Source organism: Oxyura jamaicensis, chromosome 26 (assembly GCF_011077185.1).
Source record: "Oxyura jamaicensis isolate SHBP4307 breed ruddy duck chromosome 26, BPBGC_Ojam_1.0, whole genome shotgun sequence".
NCBI classification, from domain to species: Eukaryota; Metazoa; Chordata; class Aves; order Anseriformes; family Anatidae; genus Oxyura; species Oxyura jamaicensis.
In genome coordinates, this window is record NC_048918.1 from 130,500 (window position 1) to 153,061 (window position 22,562).

The 22,562-nt window shown below is 39.6% G+C and overlaps 2 protein-coding genes across 4 annotated transcripts; both read left to right on the forward strand.

Moving 5' to 3' along the window:
* Positions 1-2,416: 2,416 nt before the first annotated feature.
* Positions 2,417-6,666, forward strand: LOC118178692 (parathyroid hormone 4-like). The gene is made up of 4 exons (XM_035347411.1): positions 2,417-2,629; positions 3,959-4,131; positions 5,160-5,464; positions 6,124-6,666. The coding sequence occupies exons 2-4, from the start codon at positions 4,043-4,045 to the stop codon at positions 6,177-6,179; spliced, it is 450 nt and encodes a 149-aa protein (XP_035203302.1). The 5' UTR covers positions 2,417-2,629; positions 3,959-4,042; the 3' UTR covers positions 6,180-6,666.
* A 1,091-nt stretch (positions 6,667-7,757) lies between these two features.
* STK38 (serine/threonine kinase 38) lies at positions 7,758-20,648 on the forward strand. 3 transcript variants are annotated; one of them, XM_035347414.1, is made up of 14 exons: positions 7,758-7,870; positions 9,289-9,421; positions 11,675-11,726; positions 11,871-11,993; positions 12,562-12,645; positions 14,530-14,653; positions 15,566-15,720; positions 16,810-16,912; positions 17,601-17,662; positions 18,249-18,366; positions 18,555-18,678; positions 19,403-19,498; positions 19,728-19,822; positions 19,977-20,648. In XM_035347414.1, exons 2-14 carry the CDS (start codon positions 9,291-9,293, stop codon positions 20,105-20,107), a joined length of 1,398 nt encoding a protein of 465 aa, XP_035203305.1. In that variant the 5' UTR covers positions 7,758-7,870; positions 9,289-9,290; the 3' UTR covers positions 20,108-20,648. The 3 variants fall into 3 exon arrangements, with proteins under 3 accessions (XP_035203305.1, XP_035203307.1, XP_035203306.1); XM_035347415.1 differs by lacking the exon at positions 7,758-7,870 and adding an exon at positions 8,399-8,418; XM_035347416.1 differs by lacking the exon at positions 12,562-12,645.
* The last annotated feature ends 1,914 nt before the right edge of the window (positions 20,649-22,562 follow it).

Below are 22,562 nucleotides of genomic sequence, written 5' to 3' on the forward strand. Positions count from 1 at the left end.
GCAGATCCCTCTGTCCATCTCCCTACAGAGGATCTCTCTTGAGGCAGTACAATTTTGTTTAATTAAGTTTTGAAATTCCAGGCATGAGGATCCCCCTTGCCCTAACAAAGCTATTTGCATGTTTTCTTTGCTTTCTGTTCCTTCCCCCCATTCTTTCTTCCCCCTCAGCTGGGCCTCCAGGCTTTCTCTTTCCCTTTTCTTTCATGCTGAGCAGCAAGCCATATTCCTTTCCTCCCCCACCTGGCTCCCCGGGGAAAGGACTAGAAAGCAAAACAAAAGAATCACTCATGTGGAAACCATAATTTCCACAGCCCTCCTCACTCAAATGCTCCTACTGAAAAAGGTGACAAAACAGCAGAGTGTGAATGTGAAGCAGGCCTTGAGCCCAGGAAAAGCTAGAGGGTGGGAGTAAAGGCCTATGAAGCCAGGACTAAAACCTTTGATGGCTCTGAGGGAGGCCCAAGGTAAACAAATTCCAATCAGCTGGCTTTGTTGATTGCTTCCCAGGTAAAATGGACTCTTCTGCACTAGACTTCTCAGGGCTCTTGGAGAGATTTATCTATATCATCTGGATATTTCACCTAGTAATGCTACTCTTTGTACAGTTTCTCCTTGTGAAATTAGCAATGTTTTCATCATAGTCAGAAATGTTAAGTATGTGTGTGGCTGTGGTATACGCTGTGCAATCAAGACATCTTATGTTTTCTTTAGAAATACTGCAAACCATGGAAATCAATCCCTGCAAGCATCTGTTCCCTCTGTGTTGTAAGTGCCAATAACTCCTTGCACTGGGTGATTCTCAAAGATGTGTCATTACTTCAGTACAGTCTGTCCTCATGTACACCTCTTAGGGAGGCTTTAGAAAGTTACTTTAACTTCTTCTAAGACGGGTGCAAAGAAACATCCAATGGAAGCATGTAGCCACGGCAATGCACTTTGGCCGTTATAGAATGCTTCAAGTGCCGATTTACTGATCCCATGTCAGTTTCTCTCATCTACCTGCAGTCGCTTGGATTAATGCAATATTAGTTCTTCTAGTTGAGACGTCAGTAACTGCATTCAATGAAAGTCCATTATGTAATGGAGACTTGAAAAGTTCAGGGATAAATTAGACCAGATGTTTTGGACATGGTTTTGATCAATGCTCATTATTACTCCTTGAAGATGTAACTAAAGCTTTGGCTTCATGGACAGATAATTCAGTGTAACTGCAAGCTACCCTGGAAACTAAGAAGCAGATAAGAAGCAGACCTCTGCTTTAGCAACATTTAACAAATGTCATTTTTAATTGGTGATACACTCTGTATTCTTTAATGAGTGACAATCTAACAATTCAGACTCGTGTAATCGGGCATGGTTATTTGATTGCTGTGAAATAGTGGGGCTCAAAATATGCTGTAATGAGGAATATAATAAAAAGCAAGTTAATGTCCACAGAAGCTGCAAGAAAGTATGAGATGGCAAGAGCACTGCTAATATGGCCTGTCTCTGTTGTTAGACAATGCATTTGCATTCACCTGAGACCAATTTTAACAGGAAGGTAAGGTTGTGCCTGTGTGAATGAATGGGTAGCTTACAACAACACTAAGCAAATTATCTTTGCCCTTCAGTCTTTCCAGGGATTCTTTCCTCAGAAATTACAAACAAAATTTGTCATCTTTTGAGAAATAGGGGCTGGTCCTCCTAAACAGGCTAGTGGTTCAGCCTAATGGTCTGGTCCATCCACATCCTGAGCATCCAAATTCTATTAAAATTATCTGGTTAGAGATCGTAAAGCGAGTATCAAAGTTTACATTTCATTAAGTTGCATGGTTTCAAATCATATCAGAATTTGGCATTTTGCCTGAGCTACTACTTGCATTTTTATTGTTTAATGAGTTGATAAGTCTTCTCCCTATCTCCTCATTTTCTGAGTTTTAAAACAAATGTTTTACTGTACAATCTGTTGATTTAAATGAAATTTGTACTGAGCATTAAAATCTAGTGGGATATTATTTACAAATTCCTCAGATTTTTCTGCTAGTAATTGTCCTGTCATGCTAACTGTATGATGACTTGCATTACAGAATTCATCAGTATTGTTGGTTTAGATTTCTCCTGTGCAATATTAGTGTCCCATACATGGGTCCATGAGGACAGCAAAGGAGGGTCATCTCTTTTGCATACCAGAGATTTTTTTCTTGATCAACAGTGGAACAAGTTTGAATATTGCTTTACCATTACCTTGGGGTACAGTAACACTGTGTCAGAATAAAAAGTTCTCAAGAAACAAAACAAACCAACCAAGCAACAACAAAAACAAACAAGCAAAGAAACAAAATCAGGAGAGCCAGCAAAATATAAGATACTTTCCACAGACTTGTGATTTTTTCCTTAGTCACAGCTGAACATTTTAGAATCCAAGATTTATTATCACTGGAAACAGGGAGCTGTCTCATTTCACTGAGAGGAAAAGTCTTAGTCACAAAGTGCTGTAGTGATCATTTCTATTGTTTCTGTGGTTTCTGGGCAGGTATAAAAGAAGGTGAAAGGCACTTGCTGTAATTGCAACTGGAACATCACAAGAAGACTGGCAAGTAGACACATCTGTGCAGATCAGGACTTCACCACAATCTCTGCAAGATCAACAGTAAGTAGATGATGTTACCTTTTTAAGTTGAAGATGCATTTTAGTTATTACATAGTTTACTGTTCATCACAATGTTTTACCATAGTTTAACCACTCTGTGTGAGCAGGAGTTCTATATTTACATAGCCTAAAATATCATATAGCATGTATGCATGTATGTATCTATTTGTGTATGTATGTGTATATATCTGTATTTAATACATATATTTTAATTAGACCTAGTATGCATTTTTCTTTAATGTCTAGTTTAAGTTGATATTGTCCATGGAAATTACTCAGAAAGGAGTGGAGTAGACTTACAAAGAACAAACTTAATTTTTCCAACCAAATGTATGATATAATTGAATTTTTTATCCAGTTATTGATATTTTAATAGACAAATTTGCATTAAAAATATTTTGGGAAGATGCTGAATGGAGTTTTTATTATCACAAACTGCTTTTATAAAAATATATATATTTCTTCAAAAAATGAGGAGCCTTATTATATGGGAACATATCCGTACTATTCTTACATAATGTTTATATGCTGAAATTTTTGTTTTGTTGTCCATCTAGGTTTTGATACAGAAATTAATACAGGATATGCTATTAAATAACTAAAAGAACAAGCTGAAGCCAATCCTAAAAGCAGAGTACAGTCCTTAGTGTAAAGGGTGTCAAAATTTTAGTGATAGACCTGATGCTAAAGGAGCAGCAGGGTTGAAAAGATGGGTAGATACAGGTATACCAACAGCAGAGGCAGATATATATAATTTAATACAGTTTTAACTTAGATGAGAATAATCTTTCTACATTTTGTAGTTGTGTCTCCTGAGCTAACAATCCATTTCTTTATGGAAAAAAATAATAAAAAATAAATAAAAAATCATGTTTCAGTCTATTATGATCCTCATACGCAATGGCTGATTTGTATGTCAGTAATGGCACTTGTATACTTGTATTGCTCATGGAAAAGGTCGCATTATTAAATGTCCGAATCCCCAGGACTGCTTTTAACTTGATCAGCATGGTCCAATCTCAAATTCTTTCTGTTTTATGACAATTTTTTTATGCAGCAATCCTGATATTTTTGTTACATTTCTGCTAAGTTTTATCATGAAGATCTCTTGCCAGTTCCAAATGAAGTAATCTCTTGCGCCTGCAAATGGGGAAAGGATATTTAGGATTCTCAGCAAAGAAATGTAGAAATTTACCAGGAAATCTATTCGCCGTTTACTGGTATACGTTACAAGTCCACCTGTGATATTCTGGCAGGTCCTGGGATGATGTAACATAGTGTATTGCTCCACTTTTACTAGAGCTTAAGGGCTGAATTTCATGTTGCCAGGTGAACGAATGACAAGAGAAAGAAAGATTTTGGGTCATACTATCAACTTCTTGTCCTGTTGATCAGATTTGAAGAAGAGATAACATGTTCCTGCCCCAGAGATCTCTGCAGATGGTTAAATTTTTGGCAATTATTTTTTTTGCCTGTTTTGCGACATCTCAAGACACTGAAAAGTAAGCAATATCATCCTTTTACTTAGTATCATTAGCAGACTGCTTGCCTTTGATTTAACAGGTTGTATTCTTCACTGCTGTCATTTACTCCAGGCATAGTGGAAGAACAGTTCTATGCATTTGATACTGCAACATTTTACTACCTTTTATGCAGTACAGATTTATAACAATTACATTTTTAGATTCATCAGTTATACCATGTTAAGTACATTTCTGGTGATGTTTTTAAACATGGTGCAACAAACCATACAAGGATGTTCAAGGCAAGCCATGGAAATGGCACATACTAAAATCTCCTAATTAGGTTCCCACTCAGATCCAAATCTGCAGTGGAAGCCTATAGCTACAGCGAGCTCTGTCTAAACAGTCTGAAATCCAGAAATATTTGCACCCTAGAATTGGCTCAAAAATTTTGGTATGTCTTAAGAAAATAAGGATTTGTTTTAATTTCACGGACACCACTGATTTCAATGAAATTGCTCCTGACTTATAGCTCTGAAGGAAAGAGACAAATTCAACAATCCTAGAACATTACAGCTATGTAAAGGGAATTCTTTTCTGGTATTTAGACCTCTGAAAAGAACTCAAATCTGGGAAAGATCAAGGAGCTCTCTAAGCCTGCTAAGGTCATTTTGTCACTGTCTCCTCAGTTTTGAGATATATATATGTATATATATATTAAAGGCGATTCAAAGTATACCTTTTGGGAATGGCTGTACGCACATCGTTTCAGCTTCTCATCTTCAGGAACTATCTGGCTGCCTCGCAGGCTGTCCGAGCCAGCCCCTGGAGGAGTGCTCACTCTGCGGGCTTTGCGTGGGTCAGGCTGGCTCTGCGCACCAGCACGACCAGTCTAGCAGTGAATATGGCCTCAAGGCTGTCCTCCATATCCTGTGTAGGCTCCACCAGTGCTCCTTCCTCAGTTTTGGGAAGAATCTAAGACTGATGGATGCAAAGCTGTGACTTTGAAATAGGAGCTGAGACCCAGCTCTGCTTGTTTGCTAACTGAACTTTTCCTTTCTTTGCAGTAAAAGAGCAGTGACAGAGCATCAGCTCATGCATGACAAAGGGAGGGCATTTCAAGGGCTGAAGCGCCTGATGTGGCTCCACAATGCTCTAGGTAGTGTGCACACAGCCAGCAGCAGGGATATTTCACTTTCAGATGCCATGTGGGATTCACAGAAGAGCCAAGATACTTCAGATCTCTATGACAGCATCGGCAGTGATGAGGCTTCAAGCCTGATGAAGCAGCTGCTTGAACTGATAGGAAATGAGCAAGGCTTCCCGCCGTTGAAGAAGCTGGATTTGCTGCAGTATATGAAGACCCCAAAGGGTAATTGGAACCCACAAGACATTTTTGACCTCCTTCAAATCAAAGAGCTAGTCAGAAAGGGAAATCCTATTATCCAGCCACAGAACTTTTCCCACTAGCCTCAGTCCAGCTCAGTCTATCACTTTAGACATGTGATGTTGTAAGGAAAAACTCTAGTGCAAAGGTGAACTGCAAAAGAAAAATGTTGTCCATTTGTTCCATTAATTATTGCTGAGTGTTGAACAGAGAGCCTTGTAAGGAACTGGGTTCCCTCCCTAGCAGACAGTTTGAGTACTGTGGTTGTGAGATGGGGTGATTTTTAACAGGCCAGAAATCTTCCTTTCTATATCAGGGCCCTCCCTGTCTGTCTTTTACTAATATGTTAGGGTGGGGACAGCTCTTTGTAGACCCAAAGCTACAGCCCAGGCATAGCAGGAAGTCTAGTTCATTAATCTGCATGTTCACAGGCTCACTTGCAGTTCACTGTTTTGACTTCTAAGAAAGCAGTTATCTCCTAGTAAGACTGTCTTCTATTTCATACCTGCCTGCAGTTTTGCCCCTGCTCTGCAGTAGTAAGACTTTCCTTACACTTCAGGTCTAAATGTTTATTTTTTTTTTTCCTGCTTCTCCATTGTTTAGAGCATTCTAAGAATTCTCTTATCTTTCACATTTTCCTTCAGGGGGGCAAGCTTTTGCCAGGCCACAGAGGCAGCTGATCCCATCATTCCAAGCCTAAGCACAAGACATTCACCTTCTTCTGCTGGTGAAAGGGATGAGAATCAGCTTCCAGATTCCATATTTGAGCCTTTAAATTGAAGACTTTCTACCTTTTCCCTGTCCCTGTGAAAACCCTTCCAAGAGCTCCCACAGCGTATTACATTTTCTGGGCAGAAAAACAACTTTTGATGCGACCTGCATTACCTGAAGGAGAAACAGATAGCACACGATTCTATTTTGCTATTCACCTTTAATGTCAAAGTGACCAACTCTGCCTAAGCAAGGCAAATTCCAGTTTAACCGCAAAATCAGTCTTTCAGAAATGAAATCTGTCAATTGTGTTACAAACATATCTGCATTTCAATTACATAGGGATTATACACACCATTTTAAGTCTTGAAATTCCTCTGCTGCTGATGGACTTCAACTGCATATGCAGAGGGTATTTCTCAGTGATAGATTTAAACCCCAAGAACTCCTTGATGTTGTCAAATAATAAAAACCTTTTTGCCCTCTGATTTTTTATTATTTTTTTTTTTTGTAGAAATGTAAATAAAATGAAATAGTCTTTGGCTAATCTCCATACATTTGGGATGAATATGGAATCACCTTTCTTTCATTGTGCTGTTTCACAGAGCTCTCCCCATTAGATTCCCCAAGGCCTATCAAACCATTACTAAAATGGGTAATTTCAGATGTTAATGTTAAAGCAAGGGTTGGGAGCAGATGCAGGCTCAGAGGAAAACAGACTGTACTGCCCAAATAACAGTTTTGTTGAGCTGGGCTGTGGCAGCCCTTTTTCCCCTGAACAAATCTCCAGACTGTTGGAGACTTCAGAGTCAGGAAATGACACTGAGAGGACTTGACTTTGAAAAGCTCTTAAGTTCTGGGAAAAGGCCTTGTCTGGTCTGCCATACTGTACAAGTCAGTCGACTTGCCCTCACAGATGTGCTTCCCTCAGCCTGCATGCCCATTTTCTGTTCCTGACCTACAGGAGGCTGAGGCACTGGGATGCCAGCACCTATGTCTGGTTATGCCTCACCCCTGTGGTCACTACATGGTGATACAATGTATGTCACCCCTGAGGGGGCAAGGACAAAACAACCTTCCCTCCACCACAGAGAAGATGCAAGTTATGGTGCCTTTTTATGGCAGAGACGGGAGGACAGGGCTCCCCATACCTGCACAAGCACTGCAGACAGGCTATCATATTATGGCTTGAAGCAGCCTTTCCCTAGGCGGGCTCAAAGAATTAGTTGAACCAGAATACGCGAATTTTATCGCCGCCCGGAGCGGGGTGAGAACAGGCCGCAGCTGCGCCCTCGCCAGCCCCACACAGGTGAACGCAACTCCCCGCCCCGCAGCACAGCGCGCAAGCGCTGGGGAGCTCCACTCCCCCCCACTCCCCGAGACCGCCGCGCGCCTACGTCGTGGGCGGGGAGCGTGGGGCTGGCGGCAGCCCCCGCCCTTGGTCGGCGGGCGGGGCCGGGCGGGGCCGGGAGGATGGTGGCGCATGCGCCGTGCACTGGGGGTCCCTTGAGCTCGGCCGGTCCGCGTCGCCGTCAGGGTGGGGGGGCGGTGGTGGGGGAGCTGGGGCTCCACGCGGTTCCTGGGGGCGCGCGGTCCGTTTGGCCCCGGCCGCCGTCGCTGTGCCGACGGCATCCTGCCGCCGTGTTCAGCGCCTCGCCGCCCCCTTCCCGGGGGGCTCCGGTAAGCGCCGCTGCCTCGTCGCCGCACCGGCTCACTGGTGCCATGTTGGTGCTCCGTGTTCACCTCCCCCCCACCCCCCGGGCCCTTTGCCGCGCCGGGGGTGGGCATCAGGCCGGCCGTACCCCCCCCTCCCCGGGCCTCCGCCTCCGATGGGGCTGAGGGTGGGCGAGCTGCCGGTCGGGGGCCCGCCCCGCCGCTCTCCGCGGGTGCCGCCGAGCCCGCGGCACCTGTCTTGGCAAGGCGCCGCAGCCTCTCGGTTTCGCTTTTCTTCCCCGTCCCCGGTTGAGGTACCCGCAGCCCCCTCCTGTCAGGTCGCCTCCGCGCTCTCTCCGCTGGCGGCAGCGGCTCCCCCTCGGCCGGGCCCGGCGCCGCCCCGGGCAACGTGGCCGGAGGGGCTCGGCGGCGGGGGGGGGGGGGGGGGGGGGGGGTGCTTCGCAGCGGCGTGGCGGAGCCTTAGAGCGAACTGCGGAAAGTAAATGACAAAGGGTGGCTCGTGAAACGGTCCTGGCACCTCGGTTCTGCAAAACAGGAAGCGTCCAACCTGTCTGGTAACGGTGACACAGCTCGGTTACCTTCCCGGGAGTTAGGCTGCCACCGGGGAAACTCGGCTGAGATGTAGTTTTGTGCTTCGAATCTTTGAACCGTAGTTGCGTTTTAGAAAGCAGAGTTAGATTGTCAAATAAGCTCTGAAGCTGTACTGCCAGTTGCGAGGGGCACACTGACGCATTTCTTGAGAGAATCCGGTTTGTAAATGTTGGGAACTTAAACTAGGTCTTTGGTAATTGTGGGTTGTTTGACTCCAGCTTGCTCAAAGGTAGCAACTGTTTCTTTGGGTTTCTTTGTGAAATTATTTAGTAAAAGGGAGAGTGCTTAAAATCGGCTAAATACCTTTTTCTCCTTTCTCAGCTGTTCTGTTATCAGGATGGCTTTCAGGATTTTGAATCAGAATTTCAGGATTTTGAATGAGAATTTCACAGCCAAGTAGTTGGCAGGCAACTGCTGGATTTACTTCTGCAAGGGTCAAAGGGAGCTTCTGGATTGCGTAGATCCCTGTGATGTTCTGAACTTTCAGCGTTTATTGGAGAAATGCTGAAAGAGAGAGAAAATATTGGAAGAAATAAACATTTTCAGTGCTGCCTGAAATTGTGGTTTTTGAGGCATCGTGTTTCTTAAGCTTCCTTCCCTCTTACTCTCAGATCAAAAATGTTCAAAACAGGAAGTTTGACTTGTACTTTTTTTTTTTTTGTAAGACTTTTCCCTGTGTAGCCCTTGTTTGGGCAACTGGGCTGCTAGTATTTTGTTAAAATCATAATTCTGGCCTCTGTGAATACACATCTCTTAACTGATTGTATCTCTGGTTTGAAGGTTATTTGTCACTTACTATGTCAAATGTTTCCTCTGTTTTTCTTTCCTAATAGCCATGGCAATGACGGGCCCAACACCATGCTCATCCATGAGCAATCACACCAAGGAGCGAGTTACGATGACAAAGGTAACATTAGAAAACTTCTATAGCAATCTCATCGCACAGCATGAAGAACGGGAGATGAGGTAAAAATCTTTCTTGCTTCCATTCCTGGATATGAGCCAGACATACATACTAACTGTGTTTAGTTGTCTGGATCCAGAGCAAAAATAGGAAATCTTTGCTGAGCATGTACCTAAGCTCCTGAGATGGGTACCTGGCTGTGGTTTGGCATGAGCACCCAGAGGCAACTGCTGGATTTCTGAATCCCACAGTAGTTTAGGCTGGAGTTTCTTCTGAAATTAATTGAAACGTGCTTGCAAATGCAAAAGTGACATGACTGTTATAAATTTTTATTTTATTTTTTAAAGTGTGTTTGATTATTTGACTAAGTAGAAACTAACCATAAGATGTGCTTGGCATCATTCAAATACAATTCTGAAGCTGAAAGCCAACATTTACAAGTGTTTGTCCCGCCTGTGTCTATTCTGTTGCTTGTTCTCATTTTACATACCTGTTTGTAATATTTAAAATCAGTTTTATAGCATTGGTTTCAGCTTGGGTTATAAATTGTGATTGAGTTGCCTGATAAGGGAAGGTAATCTGAAAGGCAATGAGAGGTTGCTGTCAGAGCTGTCACCTAATGCTTCTTGTATGAGTTAACAGAACCTATCACATCTCTCTAAATATATTGGCCAAAATACACCAAGTAATTTATCTGAGAAATATTATTTTTGTTTTCTTTTGGATGAAACCCTCTAATTTGCTGAATACCCTCAAGTTGTAGCACTGGGACTTCTGGCATGCTCTCAGATTGCCATGTAGTCTATAATGAGAATTTTCAAAAAGGTTGAGTGTTTATTTGCCTGCAGACTTGCTGCCAAAAATCCAACTTGTTCCAAGAGGATTGCCTGCTAACTACAATAACTGCAGAAATGAGGAAGCAATTTAGAAATAAATACTATCTTGTGTACATATTTTCTCCAAAATTTCAAATTAATGAGAGTTTGAGGCCTAATCAAAACAGAAGATATTACTGATTTATTTCATTGCTTTGTCTTTGCATAGTTCTTGCTTTTTATGAGTGTTATTGTCTACTCCAAATACCTCAATGACAGGTTTCTTCTAAAAATTTGAACAAACATACTAAGGCATACTTTTTTTTTTTTTTTTTAAAAAAAAAGATTGATGTATCCATGGCTGTGCAATTTGGAGTTTAAATAGTATTGATGAAATTTTCACTGAAGCACAGATAGGGCCTATTAAGGATGTTTAGTGGAATTTCAGCATCACTCAGTCCTGCTGAGCTACTTAATTATGGGTGTTGCAGCAGCAGTCTTTTTTTGCTACTGGAGTCACTGTTTTGAGTGTGAAATTGGATGACTGGGTGCTTAAAGGCAGAGCAATTTAAATGTGTCTGATTGTGGAAGCAATAGCTCAGAATATTATCACATCACAGCAGCTGTGTAGTGGCAGGAGACCGGAAGAGGATCTTGCAATGGAAGACTTGCATAAAGACAGGGAATATTTTAGTACACTTGCAATGTTGTGCAAAAAAAAAAAAATATATGAGCAGGAGAGGAGTGGGGGGAGCAAAGAAAAAAACAAAAATACAACCCCAATTGTTCTGGAGTTTCAGAGCTATTAATGTTATCGCTGTTGGGAAAAAGTTCCCACAGGGTAATAATAACGTATTATCCCTTAAGGCATTTCCCCTCTCTTACCCCCCATGAAGTTTTATTTCCTTTCTTTCTTTGCTCCCAAATAATAATTTCTGATTTTTTAGGTGGGAGAATATGTATTGATACGTCCTTTTCCCAAATATTTTGAATATCTCAAGTATTATGAAATAGAAAGTAACATTTTGCATGTAATGTGTCTGAGGTGCTGAGAAATTCAGTCCAGATTCACAAAGCTGTTTAGATAGCTAATTGTCCCTGGAATAAGTGAGACTTTGGTGATTCAGTATTTGTTACGGCTTTGGCCTTAAATGATTTATCCAGCTATCGAAGAGAGAGACAGGAACTGGATCTGTGTTCCTATAGAATGAGAATATATACTTGATTAAGACATGCGAAACTCAAGGCAGATTTAGATTATTGAAATTAGGAAGTTAAATTGCTAGAATGGTAAATTGGATAGAATGGTAAAACAGTAACACTAGATTATTCAAGATTAGTCTTGTAAATGATACATAAAGAAGAATCAGATATACTGTTACTTGCTGGCATTACATCCTCCTTTCACAGCAAGCACAGACCAAAGGTGTTGGTTATGTTCACATGATTTAAAAAAATAGTTAAAAGATTCAACTTTCTTCTAATTTCTGTCTCTTTTAGACAAAAGAAGCTAGAACAAATGATGGAAGAAGAAGGCTTAAAAGACGAAGAGGTAATTAATATGGGAAAATTATTTTAATGGTGTAGCAGTGCAAGTGATTTACTTATACAAATGGACACCTAGCATTTTACTTGGAATTGCTTTGATCTCCATGGAGCCTAACTGCAGCCTTGTTTTCTTTTCCATAACCTCTAGAAGAGAATCAGGAGATCAGCACATGCACAAAAAGAAACAGAATTTCTTCGCCTGAAGAGAACAAGGCTTGGTTTGGAAGACTTTGAATCTTTAAAAGTAATAGGCAGAGGAGCATTTGGAGAGGTAAGTATAGAAAAGGTGACTAAAAGTGTTTTCAAATAATGCTGATATTTGCCAAAAGCTTATGTAGTTCACACAAGTGAAAGATAAATGTTGTAGGAACTGCAGAGAAGTTTTAGCTTAACAGGTGGATCTGTCTTTATGCCTAAAAAATACTGGTTTAAAAACATTACATGCTTTAAAGGAACATTAATGCAGTTGAAAAGAACTTGATGGGCAAACTAAATACAAATTTGGCAGTGTACTTTCATTCTGATCTCCTGGGGCTGGTCTTGGAGAACAGAGGGGGTTGGAGGGTCACTTGCAATGCTTTGTTCTGGTGGCCTTTTTTGGAGAAAGTGGCTTTGGACCATCTAATTTAGGTGGTTGCTGAATATCATCTCTGTTACAATGATTTAATCTCTTACAATTAAGAGAACTTGTTTGCCATTACCATGCACTATGTAATGCTTTTTTGTTCTTACAGTCTGATAAGATTTCATGAAACAGAGGCCAAGGGCTTCCTACCCAAAACCGTGAAGATGTGTGGTGATAATACTTCATTTGACTCAAATATTTACATACTTTCTAGGTGCGACTTGTCCAGAAGAAAGATACGGGGCATGTTTATGCAATGAAAATACTCCGTAAAGCTGATATGCTTGAAAAAGAGCAGGTGAATAGCCACCTTAACTAGTGGTGCTACTGTCTGTGATTTAAGTGACTTTGGGAGGTAATTGTGATGTATGTGTAGAGAGGAGTAATGGGCATCTAGGTGTCTAGGTTTACTAGCTAAAAAATTATGTGGATTTTTTCCCCATTTTGTGTGGAGGAAATTGGACAGAAAATTGTTGTATGAACTCATAAGGACTGTCTTCTAGTGGGTTTGGTCAAGCCTTTTCTGTTTGATTATTTATTTTATTACACCTTTCCATGTAACAGTGGTAAAGTTTGAATATATAGTTTTCAAATAAATGGGATTATAGTAGTGGTGACAGGCTATAAATAAATACTGTTGTATATTGTTGAATGGTTGGAATAGCATTTTAAAATCAACCTCTAATGCTGTGCTTAGTCTTCATGGAAGTTGCAATTATAACTCTCTTCCAAGAGACTCTTCATACTGAAGCAAGGTAGGACTGAACTCAGTTTCTACTTGAAAGCATGGGGAAGCAGAGGAGTCTTCCAAGAACTAGGTCAGTCCTCAAATGAAATCAGATACATAAAGATGGTCGTATGTTCCTCCTCATCAGTTTACGATGACAGATATGATGATGGATATATATGTAAAAGTATGTTACATATACTTTTACCATTACATGTAGATGATTCAGTACAGACATCAAATAGGTGGTTTACTGTGTTTCTGATTTATGGAATCAGATATTTATATCAAAGTGGAATGGCAACTAGAATTCCAACTCAATCGGTGGACATAAAGTAATGGCATTTAATGTTTTTAAGGCTTATCTTTGCTAGTACTTCTGGGAATATTGTCTGACACAATCATTTCTTGTTCAGTGCTGCGATGAATCTGGGAAGCACTCTGTGTTTCATAAAATTAGGAACTGGTTTCCATTTTGGGAAGTACTCCATTCAGAAAAACAAACAGTGTTCTCACACAGGAACTTTATGCAGCGCTGCTAAATTAGTGCTTGAGTCTAAATCTGTTGGAATAAGCTGAAGCTGTATCTTCAGAAGGATGAGTTAGCTTTTTAGAAAAGAGCTAGCTCTTGAGAGATCTAATTGTTAGAAATTTTCACACAAAAAAAAAATTTCTTCATATAGAATTAAGCTGCTTATTATAATAAACCTTATGTTTCTCTTTCTGAATCTTCCCATGGTAATAAATTGTGTTTGGAGTGGTCTGTTATCTAACTAATTTTAAGACATGTTTTCATAGTATCACATGTACACTTTTCACTTGAAGACAACCCACATGCTGTAAGAGTTGAAAGAATAAAAATGTAAATGTAGGTTATCTTTCTGTGTAGAATCTTGTTGTTCAGGCAGGTAGTTTAAATTTCTCTAGCTTGATTTCTTGCTTAAAAAATGAGGTTTGTGCATTCTTGCCCTTCTATATACATTAACATATGGCAGCAGAAGTCTAACAAGAAATATAGAAGTTACTCAAGTGTGAATGAAGGCAAAAGCCCCTGTAAACTTTCCAGTGGAAGCTTCAAAGCGTAAAAGGGTCTTTCAGATCTTGATCAAGGCTAATGTTGAATTGGTGCTCACTGGGATTTATCAGATTTGGATGGGAGAGGGAAGAAGAAAGTCCAGAAAAATACAGGAGTTTAATGAAGGCTCATCTTTTTTTTTCTGTCAAAAGAATATTTTTTGGATTTGTTCTTCTATGTTACCCTATTTTACTACCTGAAAATATCTAGGGGTGAAACTGTTGAAGCTTAGATGGTGTTTCTGCCTTCATGCAGAAGTTTGGCTGTTGTCTTTTCAATATTCGATGCTTTTTAATATAATACTTATTATTACTGTGAAGTAAACGCATCTTATAAAAACACAGGCTTGTATTTAATCAAATGCATATGTATATCTACAGGTTGGCCATATTCGTGCAGAGCGGGACATTCTAGTGGAGGCAGACAGTTTGTGGGTTGTGAAAATGTTCTATAGCTTTCAGGATAAGCTAAACCTCTACCTTATCATGGAGTTCCTGCCTGGAGGTAATCATGTGAAATGAAAAGGCTGCTTTTCTTTTGTTTTTGAATTTATAATCTCTTAATTACAGATGTGGTCTGGGACTAGAATGTGTGTGGTTACTGTACACTGCTGTTTGTAGTGCACGTTTGTGAGGATACAAGTCATTCCTAAAAATTTCTCTTTTTAGGAGTTAAGAGTACTAAGGTCTTCAGGTCAGGCTCTAGATTATCTGCTTGTGTGTACTAGCTGCAGATGTTTGAGATGCAGCCTTAATAGTCTGCCAGTTCTTACTCTTACTCTGCACTAGCTATTTGTAGAACCATCATCAGCTTTTGATTTCCTAACCCTTTGCTTTTAGCTGGCTTGCAGCAGAAACAATTAAGGTCCTTTTTCAGAGGATGAATGTTTGTCCTTGAATGCTAACACTACTGTAACACTTAAGCTGTACTGAAAGCCTGTAATACATGTATGTGAATACAAACAAGAATGCTTTCTGAAATGACGCTGCACAAACACAGTCTGTTTTTTTTTTTTTTTTTTTTTGTAACAGCTCTGTAGCTGAAAGTATGTATTTTAATCAGTGATTCAGATGTATAGTCAAGAGTGGCTGTCCACAGCTGGCTCTTGTTTAAGGGATGTTTCTCTGCAGTTACCTCATCTCTGTGCTGTTTAGCTGTCTCAATAAACTTAATGCAACTACAATAAAAGCCTTTCACATACAGTGATACGAAGGAAAATACAAGTTTAACTCTCGGAAATGCCGGGAAACTGGATGTATTTCTTTATATTAAATCAATTTAGATTTCCCAAGGATTTCAAAGCTTAGTTCTTTTCTTTGCAAATGCCTTGAAAATAACTGAAATTGGAGTTTGTGTGTTTATATACAAAGTCATTTGTATTTACCTTTGCTGTTGGGGTGGGGTTGATGCTTCTAGGTGATATGATGACGTTGTTGATGAAAAAAGACACACTAACAGAAGAAGAGACACAGTTCTATATAGCTGAGACTGTGCTAGCCATTGATTCTATTCATCAGTTGGGTTTTATCCATCGAGATATCAAACCAGACAACCTTCTTCTGGATAGCAAGGTATGCACTAACCACTGGCCAGTGGCTTGGCAGTAGTACATAGGTCTTGTAATTTTTAATATTGACCTAAACTAGCGTTGAGAACTGTGAAAGGAAACAGTACTTTCATAGCCCTGTTCTTCCTAGTTTTTGAAGGTGCATTTACCGTATTGCTGGGGGTGGTGGGGAAGAGCCAGTAAAGACCACCTCTGCATCCCGTTGTAGTCATACCACACTTCTGAGTTCTCTTGTGACCGTTGTTTAAGCTATTGTTGGTTATTTCAGCTGCAATTTGAAATACACAGTTTCAGTTCTCCCCTCTTAGTCAAAAATGTTTCCTTTTAGTCTCCCATCTGTTATGCTCACCCTTGCCAGTTACTGGGTAGACGATAGTATCAAATGTGAAGGATCTAACTGCTGCATTAGTGAGACACAGAGATACCTTCCTCTGAATCAGGATGTATTTCTGAAGACTTATTTCGTCAGGTTAACTGATTGCTTCTGGGTAGTTACTGGAGGTAGTTTCCAGAAAGCTTAATTGTTTTGCTGTCCTATTGTTCATTACAAGTTTGCTTAATACTAGCTGGTTTGGAACAGTGCCAACAGTAAATAATTATATTCTGCTAGCCAGCAGACCAGCCAGCACTGTTGGAATTACTGCTGTAATTCAATATGTCTACATCTTAGGCACAGATAAATTCAAGACTTCAAAAAGGATGTACATTTCAGTTACAGGAAGAAAAATACCACACCTAATCAGTGTGGTGACAATATGCACTGGGACAGATCCACGGTGTTTCTTCATTGCACAATCCAGGGACTACAGCTCCCTCTGGAGACATTTGCTTTCACTCTGAAGCAGTCAGTTTGCCCGAGCAGAGGCTTCTTGAAGTAAATTGGTGCTAATAAATAGTCTGTCTCTGGATAGTAGTGAAGAAAGTATTTACAGATTGATTCTGTGTGTATGTATCCAGTCTTAGGCAAAAACAAGTAATGAAAAAGAGTGCATCTATTTATTACAGAAAAATAAAGGGACTGGAAAGAAGTATGAAACTACTTGCTATGATAATTTTCATACTGTTTTTATATTTTGGGCGTTTTTGTTTCTAGGGCCATGTGAAACTTTCAGATTTTGGTCTGTGCACTGGACTAAAGAAAGCCCACAGAACAGAGTTTTATAGAAACTTGAACCATAGTCTTCCTAGTGACTTCAGTAAGTTATTTGGCTTTGGAAGGGTATTTGCATACTTGCTCTTGGTGCCTGATAAAACACATTTCAATGTGAAGATAGAAGACTGCAGTTTGAGTGTAATAGTAACATTGCATATTGAAGTATAGCTTTGATTTTCTGTAAGACTTGTTTTATAAAATTAATTTCAGTTACTTTAATGTACACACAGCTTCATTTCCAAAAGTTTGTCTTTCAGATGGATTCTGTGGTAGCCCTTCTTAGCATGCATAGTAAACCTCAAACGAAAATTTGGTGCAACTCATAGATGCTAGTTGTATCATGTGTGACTTGAATTAAGAAGCGTGCACATAGTCTCTGAATATTCAGTCATTTTTTCAAGAGGAATAACTTTGGAGTTTAGCAATTGCCTGCTAGAGGCTGCTGACCACTCTGGTTTGCCTCTGCATGCACCTTTAAATTGTGCCAGGTAAACTGAGCAAGGCAAGGCTGAGGCAGGTTAGCATGTTGGTCTATGCTGATGAGCATGTGGGGATTGTAACCCATTACTGGCACAGCTGAATACAAAATGAGCTGTTTGTCCAGGCCCCAGCAAACTTTTTGATCTTGGAAGGGAGATTTTCTTAAGTAGTGCAATGGATTTGGAGTAAAAAAATGTATGTATGTTGGATGACTGGTAGGATTCAGTCATCCATATTCCAATCCCCTTTAGCTTTCCAGAACATGAATTCCAAACGGAAAGCAGAAACATGGAAGAGAAATAGACGGCAGTTGGTAAGTGACAATTTACCTGTTTTGAAATGATCTCTGAGCTGTTGCTTTCAAACAGTACATACAGTTAAACAACAGGCATTAATCCATGTCAGAATTTTAAACAAGGCTGGAGTAAATACTCACCTCTTTTAAAAGAGGAGTAACACTTGTTTGTCCTTCATCCAGCTGCTGAACAGGTGTGCCTGAGATAGTGCTGCCATAATTGTTACATTAAGAGCTGATGCTTCCTAGTTGAAACTAATGTTTTTTGCCATTTGCAAGATAACAATGAGCTAGTGATCCATTTCGAGGTGTATATATATATAGACAAAGGTACCTTTACCTATTTCCCTGGTGGTATTTTAAGACTCCTTGAGGTAAGCATGTTGATTTTTTTTTTTCTTTACATATTTTGAAAGAAAGCCTTTAATCAACTTTGACTATCTTACAGTGATCTTACAGACAGAAGGTCTTATAGATCTTATTTTATAGGGATCTTATAGACAATCTGATGTCTTTCTCAAAATAACCAGTGTTGCTTAAGTTCCACTTCCATAGCAGTAAGTTTTCTGTAAAGATACGTAACTGATGTTAAATTTTGTTTCAGGCTTTTTCTACTGTGGGAACTCCAGATTACATTGCTCCTGAAGTTTTCATGCAGACAGGCTACAACAAGCTTTGTGACTGGTGGTCACTTGGGGTCATCATGTATGAGATGTTGATCGGTAAGAAACAGGCACTGCCTAAGTTCTTAGGAGAAATCATGGTGCAGGATATCAGTTGTATTTATGTGTTTGGGATCAGGATCTCAAAGCATCTGCTGCTTGCATAGCTTATTAGACTGTTGCAGTGTAGACTTTAGTAACTAAAAGAATTATTTTTGCTTTTTACAATATTGGATTTTTATTTTCAGGTTATCCACCTTTCTGTTCTGAGACTCCTCAAGAAACGTACAAGAAAGTAATGAATTGGAAAGAGACGCTCACATTTCCTCCAGAGGTTCCAATATCTGATAAAGCAAAGGATCTTATTTTAAGGTGCCATTCATACAGTTTGCCAGTTAATACAATACTAATTTTGTCTTGCAAACTGTTCTATAGATTCAATAGCCTGCTTCACGTGGGAAAAATGATTGACAGCTACATAGTTAGTTAAGCACATTAATGAAATGCTGAACTCCCTAATCAAATACATTTGTCTCTCAGTGGAACTCTTGACTGAACTACGCTAAAAAAGGAGCACCCGTGTAAGTGCTGTTAGCCTGGCAAAATGTGAACGTTTCTGCTTTTTATTTTGTCTACAAGCTTCTCTGGGAAGTGACTTACTTTTTTTGCCAGAGCCAGCTTTTTAACATAGCAAGAGTTTTGGCATTGTGTGTACTGGAGCATACGCACATCCTAATGCATGCTGACTCTTTCATTTTTATTTCTACATCCAGTATTTTCAATCACTTATCCATTCTCAGGAAAAAATACAAATGTCTAGCTTTTCAGACTTTATATGTTCTCCTAATCTATGCTTGTCCTGAAATAGAAAGGACACATTATCCAGTTTTGAAGGAATACTGCATCTTAATTGCAGCATTTGGCATGATGTTGCTAAGCACACTTCATGTGTTGTTTCTGAAGTGGCAGTTCTTAGCCTTTTCCATGTATATGTTAGGAAACCACAGTAGTATCAGTTTGGAAAGCCATTCCATTTCTGGATGGAATGCTTTCATTTTTCATTTTTCCTTCATTTTCATTCTTCCTTCCATCCCAGATTTTGCTGTGAATGGGAGCACAGAATTGGTGCATCTGGTGTGGAGGAAATAAAGAGTAACCCATTCTTTGAAGGGGTTGACTGGGAGCATATAAGGTAAGATGCTCTGCAGAAAAACTATCTGGTCATTCTGGTCAGCAGGAATGAACAACTTGTCTGATGTTTATCATACCTAGATGAGGGTGAGAGTATTTTGGGCCTTATCTGAAGCTTGCTGGAAGTCTAGGTGCCTTCAGTCTTTGAGTCTGTTAAGATGTGGGAAGCATATGAATCCTGCTTTCTCCCGCCTTTGAAATTTTGATGCTGAATCTGCTCTTATTGGCAGGGAAAGACCTGCTGCAATTTCGATAGAGATTAAAAGCATTGATGATACCTCAAACTTTGACGAATTTCCAGAATCTGATATCCTTAAACCAACAGGTAAATGCTTTGAAATGCTTAGAATGAAACCGAATGCCTACCTCTATGATACTTTTTTTTTCTTTAGAAGCATTCTTCCCTACTCTGCATCCAGTGTTTTGTGTGAAAATAAACTGCAGTCTCCAAATAGTCATTTGTTTTTCCTGTCTTTCAGTGGCAACAAGTAACCATCCAGATACTGACTACAAGAACAAAGACTGGGTTTTTATCAATTATACATACAAGCGTTTTGAGGGCCTAACAGCCCGAGGAGCAATACCATCCTATATGAAAACAGGAAAGTAATTAATCTTTACCTAGGACAACTTCTTAACTGTGGAATTTTGTTTCTGTACCTTGTTGTTTTTTTTTTTACCCATAAAATAACTTTTTATCTTTTTTATTATTATCATTTTCTTAAAGAAAACTTGAGGGCTAACACCTCTTGGAGAAGACTTCAAGACCCTCTTTTGTTACACGCTCTGGCTGTTACTAAGGATTGTTCTTTCTGCACCATTGAAAACTTCCACAAAATGTCATCTTCACTGCAAGCATGTTTTGCTGCTTCAGGAGCGAGAGTTTTGAGTTTTCCTTTTGAATTCTTTGCCAGACTGTACAGTCCATCAGGAGATCTGAGCAGGCCTTCACTTTGACATTGCAAAACATGTGATGTTTATACGGATGATTTTGCCAGTCTTGCATTAAGTAACATACTCAGTCTGCCAGTTCTACCAGCACTGTTTTCCTGGTGGACTTCAGTATAATGGAAATAAAGCAATAATTACAGCTTGAGGTAGACAACTCTCCAGTAAACTATAGTGGAAGGATACAACATGTATTGCCTTAACTTTAGTTTGTAATAGTGTTTTTTTTTTTCTTTTTTTTTCTTTTTTTTTTTTTTTATAATGCTATATGGAATCCTCTTCAATAGCATTTCTTAATTTTGTCACAGTGGCCTCAAGTTGCAGTGCACTTTACTTTTGGTACTAAAAGTGACCCTCAAGCCATTTAATGTTTTTCTAAATTAAAAAAATGTTGCAACACTTTTTTTTTTTTTCCTATACAGTAATAATAGAAATGGGCTGCTTCCTCCACCAAGCAACAGCAGTTTTCAGTTGCTGTATGAAAAGATGGATCCATAAGCAATGCAGATAATGAAAACTACAGCTAATAACGCAAGTGGATCTGGAATAAGGGCTGAGAAAAGAAAGGAGAACTCATCTAACCTGATCATTGATAGCAGGCATGCTGGGTACAGCTGGGTCAGCCATGAGGTTTCTGGATCCTGATGCTGCCAACTTTTGGCCACTTTTAAGATTGGCATCTTCATCTTTTTTAGACAAAACTGTCTTCTGTGGCCTTCTTCCTCTTGGTTTTGAGCAGTATTAAAACAGTATTAAATTATTTCATAAGTTTTGCTGATCAAGGCCTCCTTGATTTCCTTTAGAACTCCTTGGAACTCCTCTTGCTGTCATGACTGAACCAGCTGTCCGTGTAGTCCTCTGAGACAGTGCCTCATGGGGTCAGCTTTGGAGTGGTGGGACCCACTATGTTCTTTGAATTTTGTCTAATGTAACTTATAAAAGTGCATTCAGTTATGATCAGGATGCTCTCCAGGAGAGCCCCAAGGTGCCTTTCCTTGCCTAAACGTCTCTGAGAACATTGCTGCATTTTGGGAGGGAGGATTCTGCCTCAGCTGAGGTTTTTAAAATGTTGATTAATTTTTATAGTAATTTGTAATCATGAGCATCCATCCTGTATTTAACTCTGCAGTTCCAGTGGCAGGTGGCTTTGGGCTTGCCTGGTACTAGTCTTTAATTTGCAATTAGAAGTTTTTAAGACTTTGAGGTTTCTAAAAGCATTTATCAATTTGAACTAAGATTCTTGAAAACTTTTATTGGTGCTGAACACTAATGGCATAGCACAGACAGAAAAGCTGTTTAGAAACAAAACAAAGCTGGAGCAGTGTTTCATAGTAATAGGAAGGCTTTCAGTTACATTTAGTCCTAACTTTCTAGATCAGGAAATTAAATAGGGTTTGTTATGATTTTTTTTTTTTGTGCTTTTAGGGAATTTTCACCTAGATGTCTTTTGAATTAGAGTGCCATCATGAAGGACTGACTCGGGGGGACAGCTAGGACGGTGTGATAACTCGTTAGCATCATCTCCGTAACCATCTCCTTGTGCTTATTGTATCCTAGGAGTTCAATGAATTGCCATAATTAGATGATAGATAACACATGGATCCTAAAAAGCTGAACTGCAAGAATAGCCTTAATAGAAGTACAAGGAATACTGTAGTCAGTAGGAATTACTCATGTGAATAAGGGCTAACTGAGGTAATAATTTATAGGATCAGGCTTTTTATCAGCTAGTCAGTAACACCCCACTCTACCCTCTGTCTTTTATGGAGGGCTGATAACTACTTCTCAGACTGTTCTCTTTCCTTATCCTGCAGTTTCTTTTAACCACTGGAAAATGTTGCTTTATAAACCACTGGAAAATTGAGAGGTATTAATATTGAAATGCTTAAAAAAAAACAAACCACAACAGCTTAGTTACTGCCTGAAAACTTAACAAAGCAAAATCTTTTAAAATTGCTGTGGATTAGGAGTAAATGATTTTGAGTCAGTAGCTGCATTATAGCCCTTTAGTAAAGGGACTGGAATTTTTATTTATAAATACCAAAGATAAGAGAAACTACACAATTATAAGTTGTGATAATGTGCTGTGAAAGCCTTTATAGTAATATGTATCTTGC

Excerpts from the sequence above, each read along its gene's own strand:
- LOC118178692 (XM_035347411.1), top strand. The coding sequence starts at position 4,043 with ATGTTCCTGCCCCAGAGATCTCTGCAGATGGTTAAATTTTTGGCAATT. Across the intron at positions 4,132-5,159 it reads ACATCTCAAGACACTGAAAA|TAAAAGAGCAGTGACAGAGC; the intron begins GTAAGCAATATC and ends CTTTCTTTGCAG. Across the intron at positions 5,465-6,123 it reads GTATATGAAGACCCCAAAGG|GGGGGCAAGCTTTTGCCAGG; the intron begins GTAATTGGAACC and ends ATTTTCCTTCAG.
- STK38 (XM_035347414.1), top strand. The coding sequence starts at position 9,291 with ATGGCAATGACGGGCCCAACACCATGCTCATCCATGAGCAATCACACC. Across the intron at positions 12,646-14,529 it reads ATATGCTTGAAAAAGAGCAG|GTTGGCCATATTCGTGCAGA; the intron begins GTGAATAGCCAC and ends GTATATCTACAG. Across the intron at positions 14,654-15,565 it reads CATGGAGTTCCTGCCTGGAG|GTGATATGATGACGTTGTTG; the intron begins GTAATCATGTGA and ends TGATGCTTCTAG.